At 43.0% G+C, this 14,125-nt stretch overlaps 1 protein-coding gene across 1 annotated transcript; it reads left to right on the top strand.

Moving 5' to 3' along the window:
• The first annotated feature begins 425 nt into the window (after positions 1–425).
• LOC137803101 (forkhead box protein O1-A-like) lies at positions 426–13,832 on the top strand. The gene is made up of 4 exons (XM_068601371.1): positions 426–1,190; positions 10,993–11,184; positions 11,789–12,989; positions 13,081–13,832. The coding sequence occupies exons 1-3, from the start codon at positions 612–614 to the stop codon at positions 12,953–12,955; spliced, it is 1,938 nt and encodes a 645-aa protein (XP_068457472.1). The 5' UTR covers positions 426–611; the 3' UTR covers positions 12,956–12,989; positions 13,081–13,832.
• The last annotated feature ends 293 nt before the right edge of the window (positions 13,833–14,125 follow it).

Genomic DNA, 14,125 nt, shown 5'->3' with positions numbered 1-14,125 from the left:
ATCACTTTTGTTATACATTTCAAACTTGGTGCTATTAACAAGCAGGCAGACTGTATGTTGACGTGCTTGTTGTCATAATTGTTATCCAGGACACAGGCAGCATCATGTTAAACTCCTGACTCCGCAGCTTCCATTGAATCTGAGAAGCCATGACAACTAGTCCGCTGATTAATGAGTTTCTTGTTAGTTATCTATGCGAAACTTAAAATGATAAAGAAATATATTGCACATAAAATTCACATTTCATTCGAAAACGGGTTCATGAAGCAACTTCCAATTAAAGAGCATTCAAACGCACCGTGAAGTTGTACCACTCAAAAGACCGAGCCTATAAGTGGGCCTTGAACGCAGCATCAGACTCTGGACGGTTGTCATTATTGACAGAGCGGCAGACTTGAGAGTTGCGACTAGTCGGTGCAGGATGGTTTGAACTTCAGTAAGGACCTTGAACCAAACAGTTAAATTACAAACCTATCTTTAATTTTTCCACCTCAGAACTGGACTCTGGTGTGAGAACGCAACGTTTTTCATTTTATTTTGACCTGTTGATTTTCCATTAACTATTTATTTGTGTATGTAAGTGTCTGTGTGAAAGTGAGAGCGACTCCGACATGGCTGAGGTACCCGAACCACAGCCGGTCGAAATAGACCCAGAATTTGAGCCCCTCTCCCGCCCGCGGTCCTGCACCTGGCCGCTGCCCCGGCCGGAGCTCAGCGACCCGGCCAGCTCCAACACGTCGTCCCCGGCTCCATCAGTGCAGCAGGAGCCGGGAGGAAACCCCGAGTTCATCAGCAGCCTCGGCTTGTTAGAGGAGGACTATGAAGAGTATGCAGATCAGAAACTGCCTGTTCCCTGCAATGATTTCCACTGTCGGGAGGGAAACGGTGGGCATCCACATCACCACCATCACCACCCGCCTCTTCAGCAGCAGCTCCCCGGTCCGCAGCTGCCGCCGCAGCAACAGGTGCCTCCTCCGGGGGTCGCACCCCTGGGCAGCTCCGGCCAGAGGAAGAGCAGCTCGTCCCGCCGCAACGCCTGGGGCAACATGTCGTACGCGGACCTGATCACCAAAGCGATAGACAGCTCCCCCGAGAAGAGACTGACACTGTCTCAGATTTACGACTGGATGGTGAAGAATGTGCCTTACTTCAAGGATAAAGGAGACAGTAACAGCTCCGCGGGCTGGAAGGTGAGTGTCTGCGTGCTCGTACAAGCATCAAGTTGAAATGGGATGAACTTGGGATGGTTTGATGATCGAGATGTGACTATTGACCCCTCTAACAGTGATGCAAAAATGTAAACACCAACATAAAATAAAGCTCCTGCTAAAATGCTTTTAGCAGGAGCAAAATATTGTGCATACCGTGAATGCAGAAAATAGCAGGCAAACATTCAGATGACCTTTTGTGTCTGACTGCACTGATTTATCACTTTTTATTGAAGTGAGCCCAGAGAGCAAAGTTCTGTACAAGCTGTATTACTTTCCCTGCGTTTTTTCTGTCTTTAGTATATCTCCTAAAATCACTTAAATCCTCAACACAGCTGTATAAAAACAGGCTCCGTCCTATTGTGCTGCATACTGTTGTATTATAAGAAATGTAGGGAGGCGTTTTTCAAGACAATTTAATATGTCACAATAGGAAAATTACAATCATTCAAATAAATAATGACTAGGCTGCATTTGTTATATTTCCCCTGTGTTTTTCTCTCTTCTTCCGTCAGCCAAATATACCTTGTGTGACATCGCTGAGTCCAATGTGCTCACTTAGTTCGACGTGACTGAGCAATTGAACCCACAGAGAGAAAGAGGACACCAACAGGCCAATAATGAGTGCACATTCAGTTGCTGTGATGGTCATTCATCAGAAAAGATTAGTATAGGAAAACAATACTATCTCTGCCACCTGGTAGAGTAAAATATGTCACACTTGTTTAAAACAATGTCATACAATCCATGAACAGGCTTTCAAAATGCTGAATAGTTACTCTTGAATTTGGCTGCTGAACCTTGGCATGTCAGTAACCTTTGAAGTGGTTTCCTCTGTCAGTGGTAGCATACGCCTCTCTGCTGTGTCAGTGAGGAAACACACAGCAGAGGACCAACACTGCAAAAACATTGGACATGTTTATGTTTATTATACACCTGTCAGATGTTTGAGACTAGTTGCTGGCTTCTCTGAGCAACGGTTTGAATCTGGTTTGATTTAGGGGAATATTGTGCGAGGAAAATGTGGATCAACACAAATTTCAGATTGTACATTTTGCTATTCCAGAGAAAAAACCTTCGTGGGCAACAATCTATCCAGTATATCCGCAGAACATACTGACTCATGGGCTATGCAGCATTTCCACATCCATGGAAAAACTGGTACAGTCCTTTAAGTTTACAAAGCTGTGCTTTCAGGCTTGGAAATGTATTGGAAATATTTAGCACAGGGGGGAAAGCAGTAGCCTACTGCCTGTACAAACATGCTAATCCAGGTCTTAATATTGTCTCGCCGAGTAGAAAGTTACTCAACCATGAAGGATAGAAATTAGGGGGGGAGAAGCAGACAGAGAAAGTAAAGTAGACGCTATTTAAAACTTGCACGCTCACACAATTTGAGTCCAATTCATAGTTAATCTTTGTAGCCCATGCTGTAACCCCTGTAGCCTCATGAGATGTACTTTTAAAGTTATGTCAAGAAATGCCTTTGTGAATAATAACTTTGATTTCATACAGTGCTTTTCTGAATATTCAAAGACGCTTTACATAGGAATAATTCACACAGTGACGAGAGGAGCTACGCAAGGTGCCACATCAGGCCGATATAACTTTCATACACCATGTTTTTGTGCCCAGAAGCAACGTGGAGTAAAGTGCTCGGAGCCCCCCAACAATAACAGGAGGCGACACAAACAGCTCAATCAGTGTTGGGGAGTGTGTCGGAGGGGAAGGGGCTTGGGAGAAGGGAATGCTGGGAACAACGTCAAACATCCTCCATTCCTGAGCTGTGTGCTCATATCTTTGTGTCGCTGTCTTCTAGAGTTTCCTCAGCGGATGCTGCAGCTTGGAGAAAGGGATTGCTGCTCTTTATCCGTACACTTCCTCCTCTGCGCTCTTTTAGGCCTTCTGCTGAATGAGCTCAGAGAGTTTGCGTATAGGCCAACTGTCCTTTAAGCACCAATATCTGTACATAATGACACAATCTTTCTTACTTTTTATTTTATTTTAGAATGCACAGTTTATGACAAATGTCTATAAACTCCCAATACCTACGAGAACCATCTATTGCCACGTATGTTTTCATATATAAGGAATGTGTCATGACGGGTTGTGCGTAACATTAAACAATAAACACAGCCCACAACAACCATCATCAATCACTTTTACTGTAGCCCCTTTTTTCACTGTGTGCCGTTCATAGAAGCAGCAAATGCCTCAATAACAATAGCACCAGCCTGTTTATCTTTGATATTAAACCAACACATCACCACTTCAACCTCTGCATTCCTTAATGTTGGCATGCTTGGCTGGGCCTTGGAACCACCGGTTTATAGTTATTTTTACACTTTCCTGTTAAAAAAACACGACGGTCCCCTCACAATGAACTATGATGCATTTCCTGCGGACTGGATGGAAAACAGTGCCATGTGTTAACATCCCCGCCTTGCAAAACACGAGCGTCAGGGCTGGAAAAAGAGGAGGAACTAATAGGAGGTACATGGATCATGTTTGTGCGTCAAATTCGATGTGAAGTCATTTTATTCCATTTCAACGTTCCAGCTTGCTTGTTGTTGTGTTTTGTGCCACATCATGGCCCCGTGTATTGACTTTAGGATCCACATGAGGTGAGGTTCAGTGATTGTAATGCCAGATAAAGACAAGCCAGAGACCTCATGGTGGGTGGAGGGCGTTGTGTTTGAACCTCAGTGATTATACAGCTCCACCTAGAAAACTGTAGGTGGGTGGAGGGCAGGACGAGGGCGACGCTGCTGCAGCGAGAGCTTCCTGTCTCCCTCATGTCATGGAGATACTTTTTTGGTTTTCCCTCTAAAACTTGTGTGTTGATCGTAATGTCTTTACCACAAGAGAGGGCCCCTGCCAACGGGTAGCCGTGGTTCCCCTGGGGTATCGGTGGGTCCATGAGTGGCAGTGTGCAGCATGCAGGGTACTTTACCATCTTACTGCTCGTGCCAGTGTTTTTATCAGCGAACTGTGACCTTGAATGATGGAACAGGAAGTGGCACTCCTGAGTACAAACTCACGCGGAGGTTGTGAGGTGTTCATTAAATTGCAAGGAAGTATTTTACCAACAGTTACATGAACTTTTTAAAGGTTGTAAAGTGTGTAAAAGCCATTGGTTTGTGGTGCTAGATGTATTACATATATCTATGGGACAGTGCTGTATGTATTAATTTACAGCTTTTGGTGGCAGTTTACAGTAATATGTGCAATGCCCGTGAAGTTGTTTTTTCTAACTATATGATTTAACACAGATGTCAAAAGGGCCCCTCCAATGCAATCAAAAACCTGTTGATTGTGCTGCCTGGCTCCTGTGGTTTGCATATGACCAAACCTAGACAGACATTACTGACTGTATGTGTTCAGGATGAGCTGAGTAGAAAAGCTCACTTTACCTCCATTTGAACAACAGCTGGATAAAGGTCCTGCTTGTTAGAGATAGTAGACGAAGATTGTAGTTGATAGCAGTGTCATGAAATAACATTTAAATGAAGGGAGACAAGTAAATGTAGAAAAGATGATTGCTTATTCTAAACAAATATATATGAGCTGATGAAACTGTAAAGACTACAGATGGAGGCGTTGCGTGTATCAGCAGCCTGAACGTGCGAAAGCCAAGAGTGGCGATCGTAGTTAGATAGATGAGACCAGCTGGTATCATGATTGACAGCCCCAACCAATGACAGCAAGGGAATTATGAGTGAACATGCGTGATGAGAGTGAATGACCGGATGAATAGGAAATAAACTTCAGGCCTCAGTATGAATGTGAATAGTTTCCTGCTGAAATTACGCTGAAGCTTAATTTTTTTCCCACCATGAGACTGAAGTGTCTCAAGTAATTTGATGACCATTGGAAATGTATTAATGCAAAGTATGAGCAAAGATGACCAGAAATTGATGTTTATTCAACCCAGGTCAAAAGGCATTAATCGTGTGGCTCTAAAGATGGAAATGTTGTCGGTTCAGACTAGATTTTCTGCTCCACTGTGTTAAATCGCCATTTGTGGTTTTAAGTAGAATTACTTAGCAACCATTAGACGGACTGCCGTGAAATTTGTGACACACATTTGTGTTCCCCTCAGTGTGAATTGTACTTTTCATCAAACGCTATCATAAGGGTCAAAATCTCAGTTTGTTCAACAACCAAATACTTGAAAACCAATGGTGTCCTCAGCTTTAGTTTGTGTTTAGTTTCTAATGATTGTAGCAAATATGTGTTTGCTCATGCAGTAATTTAAGATATTTAACACGGTTTCCAGACTCAAAATTGCTTAAAAGCACCACTTTGCCTTTAAGTACGGCTGTAGATTATTCAAAATGGTCTATAAAATCAGAAGAAAAGGAAAATTCTAGAGTTTCCATTTCTATGTTGAGTAAAGGGTGCATTTTTAAATCAATCAGGTGTTTAATGGTTGGTTGATGAGCTAATAGAGGGGGGTGGACAGAATAGCTGCCAGCTATTTGTCTTGGGATCACAAGGTTAAAAAGGGAGGACTGTCCTTAACTTAAGAGGCCCACTGAAAGCTTCATGTAACCTCATGAAGAAAGGAAGGCTTGGGGCAGGGGCTTTCAAAGAGGAGCGACCGTGGCTTGTGGGAAGAAGGGGAGCAGTCAGCTGACTTGCTGCCTGTGGGCTGAGGCCTGTGTACAGTCTGCTGTCCACACGTGTTTGAGCCTGTGGAATCTGTGGCATTTGGATTTCTGCATTGTCTTCCAGTCCTGCGCACGGTAATAGCCCCCTCTGACTCAAGTCCATTATGCAAAACATAAAGGACATGGGTGCCGAGGGAGGCGAAGAAACATTGTGTGAAGAAAGAGAAACAGGATCAGAGTTAACTGAGATTAGTGTCAAATCCTGTAAAAATATCAGTTGGCCTTTTTGCACTGTAAAGTGTGCAAGAATGTGTGTCGCTCTCAAGATTAGCCTGAGAAAGATTAGAGATCAAGTTTCTAATAAGCTTAGTGTGTCTGAATTTTTAGTGTGACTGAGTGTGTTTTAATCAATCGAGCATCACGTGAGGATGTTTAAGAGTTTTATTCTCATTTGGCCCCTCCCTGTTTATCTAAAGCTGAGCTTGTAACACAAAGCTCCCCATTCCTTTTCATAGTCCCACTTGAGAGCCATTGCAGAAGTAGGTCACTCAGTTTGATGCTCAGTGTTAATGAAGTAGCCTGCATTGTGCTGGGAGCCATGAGCTGGAGGGATCTCCTTCTGCAGTGGCGTATGCCTTTTTACCGCCCTGTAACTCAGGCCCCGCATGCTCATTTTTTAACTTCCTGGGTCAGAGGAGAAAGGGGGGAGGGGTACACAGGAAGACACTGTCAGGAAGTGGCTTACCCTTTTACTGCAATCTCTGCAAGCTTTGCTCTCCTATTCTCTTATTCACAGCACCTGACTGCTTCGGGGAGGTAGTGATATGACAGCAGTTATTAAAGATAACAGCATTGATTAATTGTCATCTGCACGTGTATTTTTGCACCTAGAGCCATCATGCAGTATAAGATGAAGAAGCAGTGTGTTAACCACTTATTTTACATCAGGCAACTTGTCTCACCAGATTAGTTACTAGCCTTTTTTTTTTTTTTTACGATTAAGATGAATGGCTCTAATGTTCATCAATGGAACACACTGAACTTAATTTGTCCCATAATGTGATATCTATCACCTCCATCCAGCACATTATATTGGGGCACAGAGTTCAGATATATCACCCAAATACCATGAATAGGAAGTCAATCTGTGCATTGACATTGTGAGCTACATAATCAACAAGTTGGAAGTCTCAGGGGACTCAGCCAACATGTGTACAGCCAACAAACCGGTCATGAAGTGTACCACAGCTGAACTCTTTGTAGTCAAAGAGATTAGCATACTTCCTTATTTCACTGTTAATGTGATGTTGATTCATAGGCAATTGTTTCACGTGCTTCCTCATTCACTACAACTTTTTTTTTTATTATTTTAATCTTTGGGCTGAAGCAACCACACAAACAATGCATTGAGATTCACTAAAGCTCTGATTAAAAGTAAGAAAATCATATCAAAGTCACATCGTCTCCCTTCAATATTGTTGCGTGATGCAGCTGCATGATGCCGCCACATCCATGTAAATTGAATATGATTCTCTTTTCCCCTCCAGTTTTTTTTTTTTTTTATCACAAACTCAATAGCAGGCCTCTTCATTGATATAATACTAAGTTACTGATTTAGGTGGCAGCTGGTCTCCAGCATGGGGTCTCCTGAGGGATCCTCTCTGCCGTCTGTGGTTGTGTCTGCCGCTGTGCTGAATGTAAAACGTTTGGGCCCGTTGCAAGTGAGGCCACTTTCACTGCAGCTGCACCTGTCCCTGCAACTGGCCCTTGTTTGTTTACTTATCCTGCGACCGTTACTGCAAGCCTCATGCTTCACTGCGCAAGAAACAGCAGCTGTGTGACTTGGATTGTTTTGAAGTCCAGGAGTTGCTTTATGCTGCGGCAGCTTGTCGTGACGGCATTGATCACAGAGGATGTAGAGATCGCTGGGTACATTTGAAGTGTTGGACGATGCTGGATGATTCTCCGTGTTACTGAGTGCTACCGTGCTTGGTAGCAGCAGGTGGACTCACTCAGTCTGTCGAGAGACAACTGCTTTTTGCTGCACTGCATTTACAGTGTGCTGTTCAACATGTTGCACAACAGGGCAAACTGAAAATAGATCGAAGACCATTCCCATGTCAGGCCTCCCTGCACCAGCTGACAGGATCAGTGTGATGTTAAAGCTCACATATTCTTTAGTGTAGAGAGTTTGTTTCCTTTTGTTGTATAAACTAATATATCTATTCTTAGCACATAATATTCATTAAAGGCCAATAGCATGACTCTAAAAAGATGGTTACAAAGCTACAGTAGGAATGATGCAAAATTGATTTTGAAAATGAATCCTAAGCACATAAAAAACACACACAAACACAATGCAATATATTCTTTCCTCATATGAAGATCGGCTAATGGCAACTCAGCCTTATGTTACAATACTTTGTATTAAGATACTCTGTATGTAATGCACCTTAAATTGAGCTCGTATTGGATTCTAATGACTCAATACATCTCCTCACTTTTACATTTACGTCACTTCTAGCCGACATAACCTGTGCGTGGAAACTCCCCTGGCTGACATGAAAGGTCAATAGAAAGCGTATAAATTTCTTAATGCCCCACGTTCTCATGAGCTGTCATGCAGTTACAGGTGCACACATGTCGCTCTTTCAAAGTTAGTTAAAAGATGAGGGCCGTAAGAAAATGTTTTACAAAGAACTTTAACAACAATGAAACGCATAGGCCACCTTGGGTCTGGCTTTCCCAGACATAATGTGTGAATGGGGCACCTCCTGAATTAGTGAGGCAGGGATGTCTTTTGTTCTCTTTGGGCTGAGGTGAGGTCTGTCTCAGACAAGGATTATCTCTGGCGGAGTAGAGAATTCCCCTTCCCAGGGCCCAGTCATGCAGTCCATGATCTTTTGTAGGCACTAATCAGAGGCTACAGACATTTGCATATCACTAGTGATCTCAACTGTTTGAGAGCAAGACATGCCGTTTTGGTGGGTGGAATAGAAGTTGGTTCACAGACAGAGTCTGTGCAGCACTCAGGTCCTCTGCTAATGACTCATTTCCTGTCTTCCTTTTACAGATTGAGATCATGTAAAAAGAGAAGAAAAAAAAAAAGGGAGAGAAAAGGTCACGAATCAAACGAACGCGAGTCAGATGGAGCGTTACATTTCAAAGGCCATGCAGTGAGCTCCGGTCTGCGTGTGCAGGATGCAGGAAGCCGTATTTTAAAAAGTCGGTGGAGGAGAAGGGAGGAGTACGGTTCACAAGGAGGGAGGGGCGAGAGGGGAGTCGGGGGGGGGGGGGGGTGCTTCTCCTCCTCACTCTGTTCCTGCTCCATCCAACCTGTTTGCATGTCTCTGTCAGCGCCAGCTGAAGAGCTCGTGTTAAGCACACGGTGAACTCATTGACCCCCAGCTCTGCCGGCAAAAAACATCTCCCTCTGTCGCCCTCCCTATTCTCACATTCGAACCCTGTAACCTCCCTCAGCGTTCTTTTTTCAGAAAAAAAAAAGTCCCATTCATGCATAGCCCGCTGCCTCCACTCTGAGGATCAGGCTTCACAAGTTGAGGTTCAGTGCCTTCGTATGGGGATAGTTAGCCAAAACAATACTCCCAATATTCTGGACTTGTTATACAATTTTGTGAAGTGTAATTTCAGTCAAAGTCTTGGTTAAGCAGCTACGTATGATTTGTATGTATTTATTTAGATCACTTTAGAGCCGTCTTCAATATATAATAAATCACATTAATATTCTCGAATATGAGTCGCATTCGGATAATTAACATGCACTGACCCAAGACCAACACTTTTTATCCAGAGAGAACAGGTTGTACAGTACATCTGTGTCCTGTGTGAGACTGTCTCTCTATCGTTGTTTTTCTTTCTGAGAGAACGACCGCAGGAGGCGCCTCTGCGTCTCTTTCAGAGTTCATAACATAGCATTAGAGAAAATGTACTGAATGAGGCTTTAGGTGTATACATTTTGGCCCAAGGACAAATGTGACCGCATACAAAAGTTGGTTAAACTCAAAGTCATACAGCCTGTCTTGTTTAGGAGTTTTTATTTAATCTGCTCTTTCAGTAAAAAATAATCTGCTGTGCAGATCAAACTTGTTGTAAATCACAGGAAGAAGCATATGATTACGGCCGACAGTGAGGAGGGAGCAGGGTGACCACTAATAAACTCTAATGTTCAATTCATGGCTTCAACTACAAGTAATTAGAGGACAAAAGCTAAACAACATTGATGTAAAACGTTGAAATAGTTTAATGTGGTAAAAAATACATCTTGACGTTATATAAGAAGAATCTTAGTCGGATAATCATGCATGAGACTCATAATACAGATCCTGTGAAAATATCAGTATAGTTTTATGTCTACAGAGATGATCCATGTATATATATGTGTATGTGTGTGCATATATATATATATATATATATATATATATATATATATATATATATATATATATATATATATATATATATATATGTGTGTGTCAAATGCACTCAAACATTAATTTTGAATATATGCTACTTCTATATACTGTTTATACTTTAGATTATATAATATTATTATATAATATAGATTTGGAGAAAAAACTTTTCAGTTATATTATTGCGCATTAAGTATCTATTATTTTGTTGTCAGAAACAGATATATTGTTCAGCTGTACTGACGTCTGTCATGCAATAGTAACACATGTTTATTTAGTGTAAAATAAATGACACCACACATCCCGTCCATCCCTCGCTCCCTCATGCCAAAGTAACTAATGTCTTCTGCTGGACAGCGTGAAGAGGGATTGGAAAAGGCCCAGTAGACATAATACTGCTGCCGGAGGATATGGACATATGCATACTTCCTGTTCATCTGCTGGCTTTGACATCACACTCAACTACCAGCTTCTTCTCCATTCAGTATGAAAAATGACAAACATTTCCTCTGCAGAAATATACCTTCTTACTTAATTCTCAGGGATCACTCACAGCTACTTATTGTTGCACCAAAGGGTCAGTATTCAGTATTTGAACAACAACATCATTTATAATATTCACTTTTGAAAAGAAAGACTTCATCTTTGGAAAATATACCTTGTTTTTGAGTTATGTTGATGCTTTTAGCTGCACTGCAGCCTCTACATAACTTACAGATGATTTACTTGTTTCCCACCCAGAACTCCATCAGACACAACCTTTCCTTGCACAGCCGCTTTGTGCGCATACAAAACGAGGGAACGGGGAAAAGCTCCTGGTGGATGCTGAACCCAGAGGGGGGAAAGAGCGGAAAGTCACCTCGACGCAGAGCGGCCTCCATGGACAACAACAGTAAGTTCACCAAGAGCAGAGGAAGGGCCACGAAGAAAAAGGTAAACTCTCCCTTCTATTACCACTACACTCTATCGCAATAGTTTCTCTCCTCACAATTTTTCTGAATTCATGTCAAAAGAAAGACTTTGACATATTATAAAATACAGTTATTTGCTATCAGTTATGGGCATTTTGTCATCTTTGGACATGGCTTGGCTAGCCACGATATTCCTAGTATCAAAGCTTAAGCTTAGCCAGTGTTTCTCAAACTTTTTCTGTCACGCCCTACTTTGGAGAAAGTAAAATATTTGGGCCTCACTGCCCCAACAACATTAGAGCAAAATGGTCCAACTTTTTGAGACTCCTCCATCCGTGCTTTTTTAATTAATAGATTAAAGAAAATTGAAATCCCCACCTGTAATACCTCTGCGCCCCACTAGAGCGTCACGCCCCACGGTTTGAGAACCACTGAGCTAAGCTAACTAATTGGTGGTAGGAACTTCAGATATGAAAGGTGTTGATGTTCTCATCTGTCTCTTGGAAGCGAGCGAATAAGCACAATCCCCAAAATGTCAAACTATTCCTGTCATTTTGATATAAGTTAATAATACACTGGTAATTATAATGGTATCCGTGTAACCTTTAATGTTTTTCTGTCCTTAGATGTCCCTACAGGAAGCAGCTGAGGAAGGAGCAGGCAGCCCTGGTTCCCAGTACTCTAACTGGCTGGGAAGCCCAAACTCCCACAGTAACGAGGACTTTGAAGCCTGGAGCTCTTTCAGGACGCGCACCAGCTCTGACGCCAGCACGCTGAGCGGCTGCCATTCACCTTTTCCTTCTGAACAGGATGACTTGGGGGAGTCTGATGGCCACATGATGTACCCTGGAGCAGCAGGGGGCAAGATAACCTCCACCCTGCCCAGCCTGTCTGAGGTCGCTGGATCCATGGGCCAGCGTGGCTCAGAGAGCGTCATGGAGAGCCTGCTGGATAACCTGAGCGTGCTGTCTCCTAAAGCCCAGCTAGGGTCTGACTCCTCACATTCATCAAATGCTGCCATGCTCCAGAGTAGCCCTTACAGCTCCACTGGCTTGACCTCGCACCCCCAGAAGGACTACCGTAAGTGCATGTACAGCCAGGTGAGGATGAACTCCCTGCCCCCTGCTGCCATGCAGCCGCTTCCAGAGACCAAGCCCGGCTTTAGGGCTTATGAGAACCAGTATATTTGTCCCGCTGGCCTGCTCAAAGAGCTGTTGACCTCAGAGGCAGAAGCCAGTAGAGATACACAGGTGTCTCAAGTAGGGAGGGGAGGCTGTCTAATGCCCACGTACAGCCGCCAGAGCCACATGGGGTGTCATAATGGAGTGAAAATGATGACTCCTCTTCAAAGTCACCTAGTTCCTCATGTAAATCCACAAGATATACATAGCCAGGGTCCTTCAACCTCACACGATTTGAATAGCTGTAACATGATCCCCCTGACGAGCCTGACTAGTCTTTCAGGGGCCCCTCCTCGAATGACCAGCCTGAGGACATTCATGCAGTTGCCCCGTGGACACCCAACACACAATAATGCTGTTTCGGCGAGCTACGGCGGCAACAGCGGCTACAGGGAACGCAACTTTATTCACCCACACAGTCATCACCAGGAGCGGCTGCCCAGTGACCTGGACAACGTGTCCCTTGAGAGGTTTGAATGTGACATGGAGACTGTCCTCCATGACACCCTCATGGATGGCGGGGCACTGGACTTTAACTTTGACCCCACAGCTGGGCCTCACGGGTACCCTCAGAGGGTGAAGACCACCACACATAGCTGGGTGTCAGGCTAGGACGCAACAAGTGAGACTAACAAGTAGTCTGTCAGTAAGTACTTGTATTAAAACTATAACAAATAAAATGTCCTGTTTTCTTGTCCATGTTTCTCATCCCGAAATATTTTACTTCTCCCTCACAGGTTTTTCTCAGCGTCCCGCCGCTGCTCACCTTCATTCAGAGAATGGAAAATAATGTAAATCAGCCACAGACGTCATGCTCCGCGGAACATTTGGCAAAAACTAATTGAAATTAGTTTCATTTGACTTGAGCTGCAGCTCCATGTATAACAATGCATGTTAGCAATTTATATTTAATAGAGTAAACAAAATAAGTTAATCATTTTAGAAACTAAAATAAGACACAATAGCAAAAGCTGTTTAATTGCTAACTGCATTGAACACAAGCTCCGCAGAGAGAAAATGAATAAGAGACAATCCCACATTTGTAAACTAGCCATGGATTCAATTACCTGTCCAAAACTGGAAACATATGTACATGTGTTTATTATTACTGATTTGTGTTGATATAAATATAGAGATTTGCAATATATTACATAAGACTGAACATAGAATCAGAGTGCCTAACTAAATTAATTTCTCAAAATGTATGATTTGTGGCCAGTCCCACATTGGAACAACACTGCACATCACCTTTTGGTTTAAGATCTCTGCAGCAGGCAGTATAGCGTGTGACTACACACTGTTCGGTAGGTGTGGAAGAGGTTTATAATCAGTTCTTTACTCGCAACCATTCAGTGAAATGAGCCAGTTTTGGGGTCATTTGGGGTCAACAGATCAGGATATATTGAGCGAAACCATTAAGCAGTGTTTTTTTGTTCCATTACTTCAAATGTCAAGTATCAAGTCCAAATAAATCAGTGTATCATCTGCATATTGATACATATTCATCATCTTTTTTATCTACACCATGCATAAGCCTTTGGTGTCTGTCTGTCTGTCTGTCTGTCTGTCTGTCTGTCCGTCTGTCCACGGCTGATCTCTTATACTACTGGACCCATCAGCCTGACCTTTCGGTGCTCATTTGACTGTATTGCTCATGGACCCCCGTGTGGGATGTGGTGATACACACTTTTTGAAAAACATATTTTATTGCGTGTTTTTTTACAGTTTATTGACTGCTGACCCCTCACTCTTGAACGGTTAGAGAAAATATGTGATGACTGA

The sequence above is a fragment of the Clinocottus analis genome, unplaced genomic scaffold, assembly GCF_023055335.1.
Source record: "Clinocottus analis isolate CAN_PGR_092001 unplaced genomic scaffold, fCliAna1.0.p SCAF_5, whole genome shotgun sequence".
Classification (NCBI taxonomy): domain Eukaryota; kingdom Metazoa; phylum Chordata; class Actinopteri; order Perciformes; family Cottidae; genus Clinocottus; species Clinocottus analis.
The sequence above is the reverse complement of the archived record's forward strand: the minus strand, read 5'-3'. Positions and strand labels throughout refer to the sequence as shown.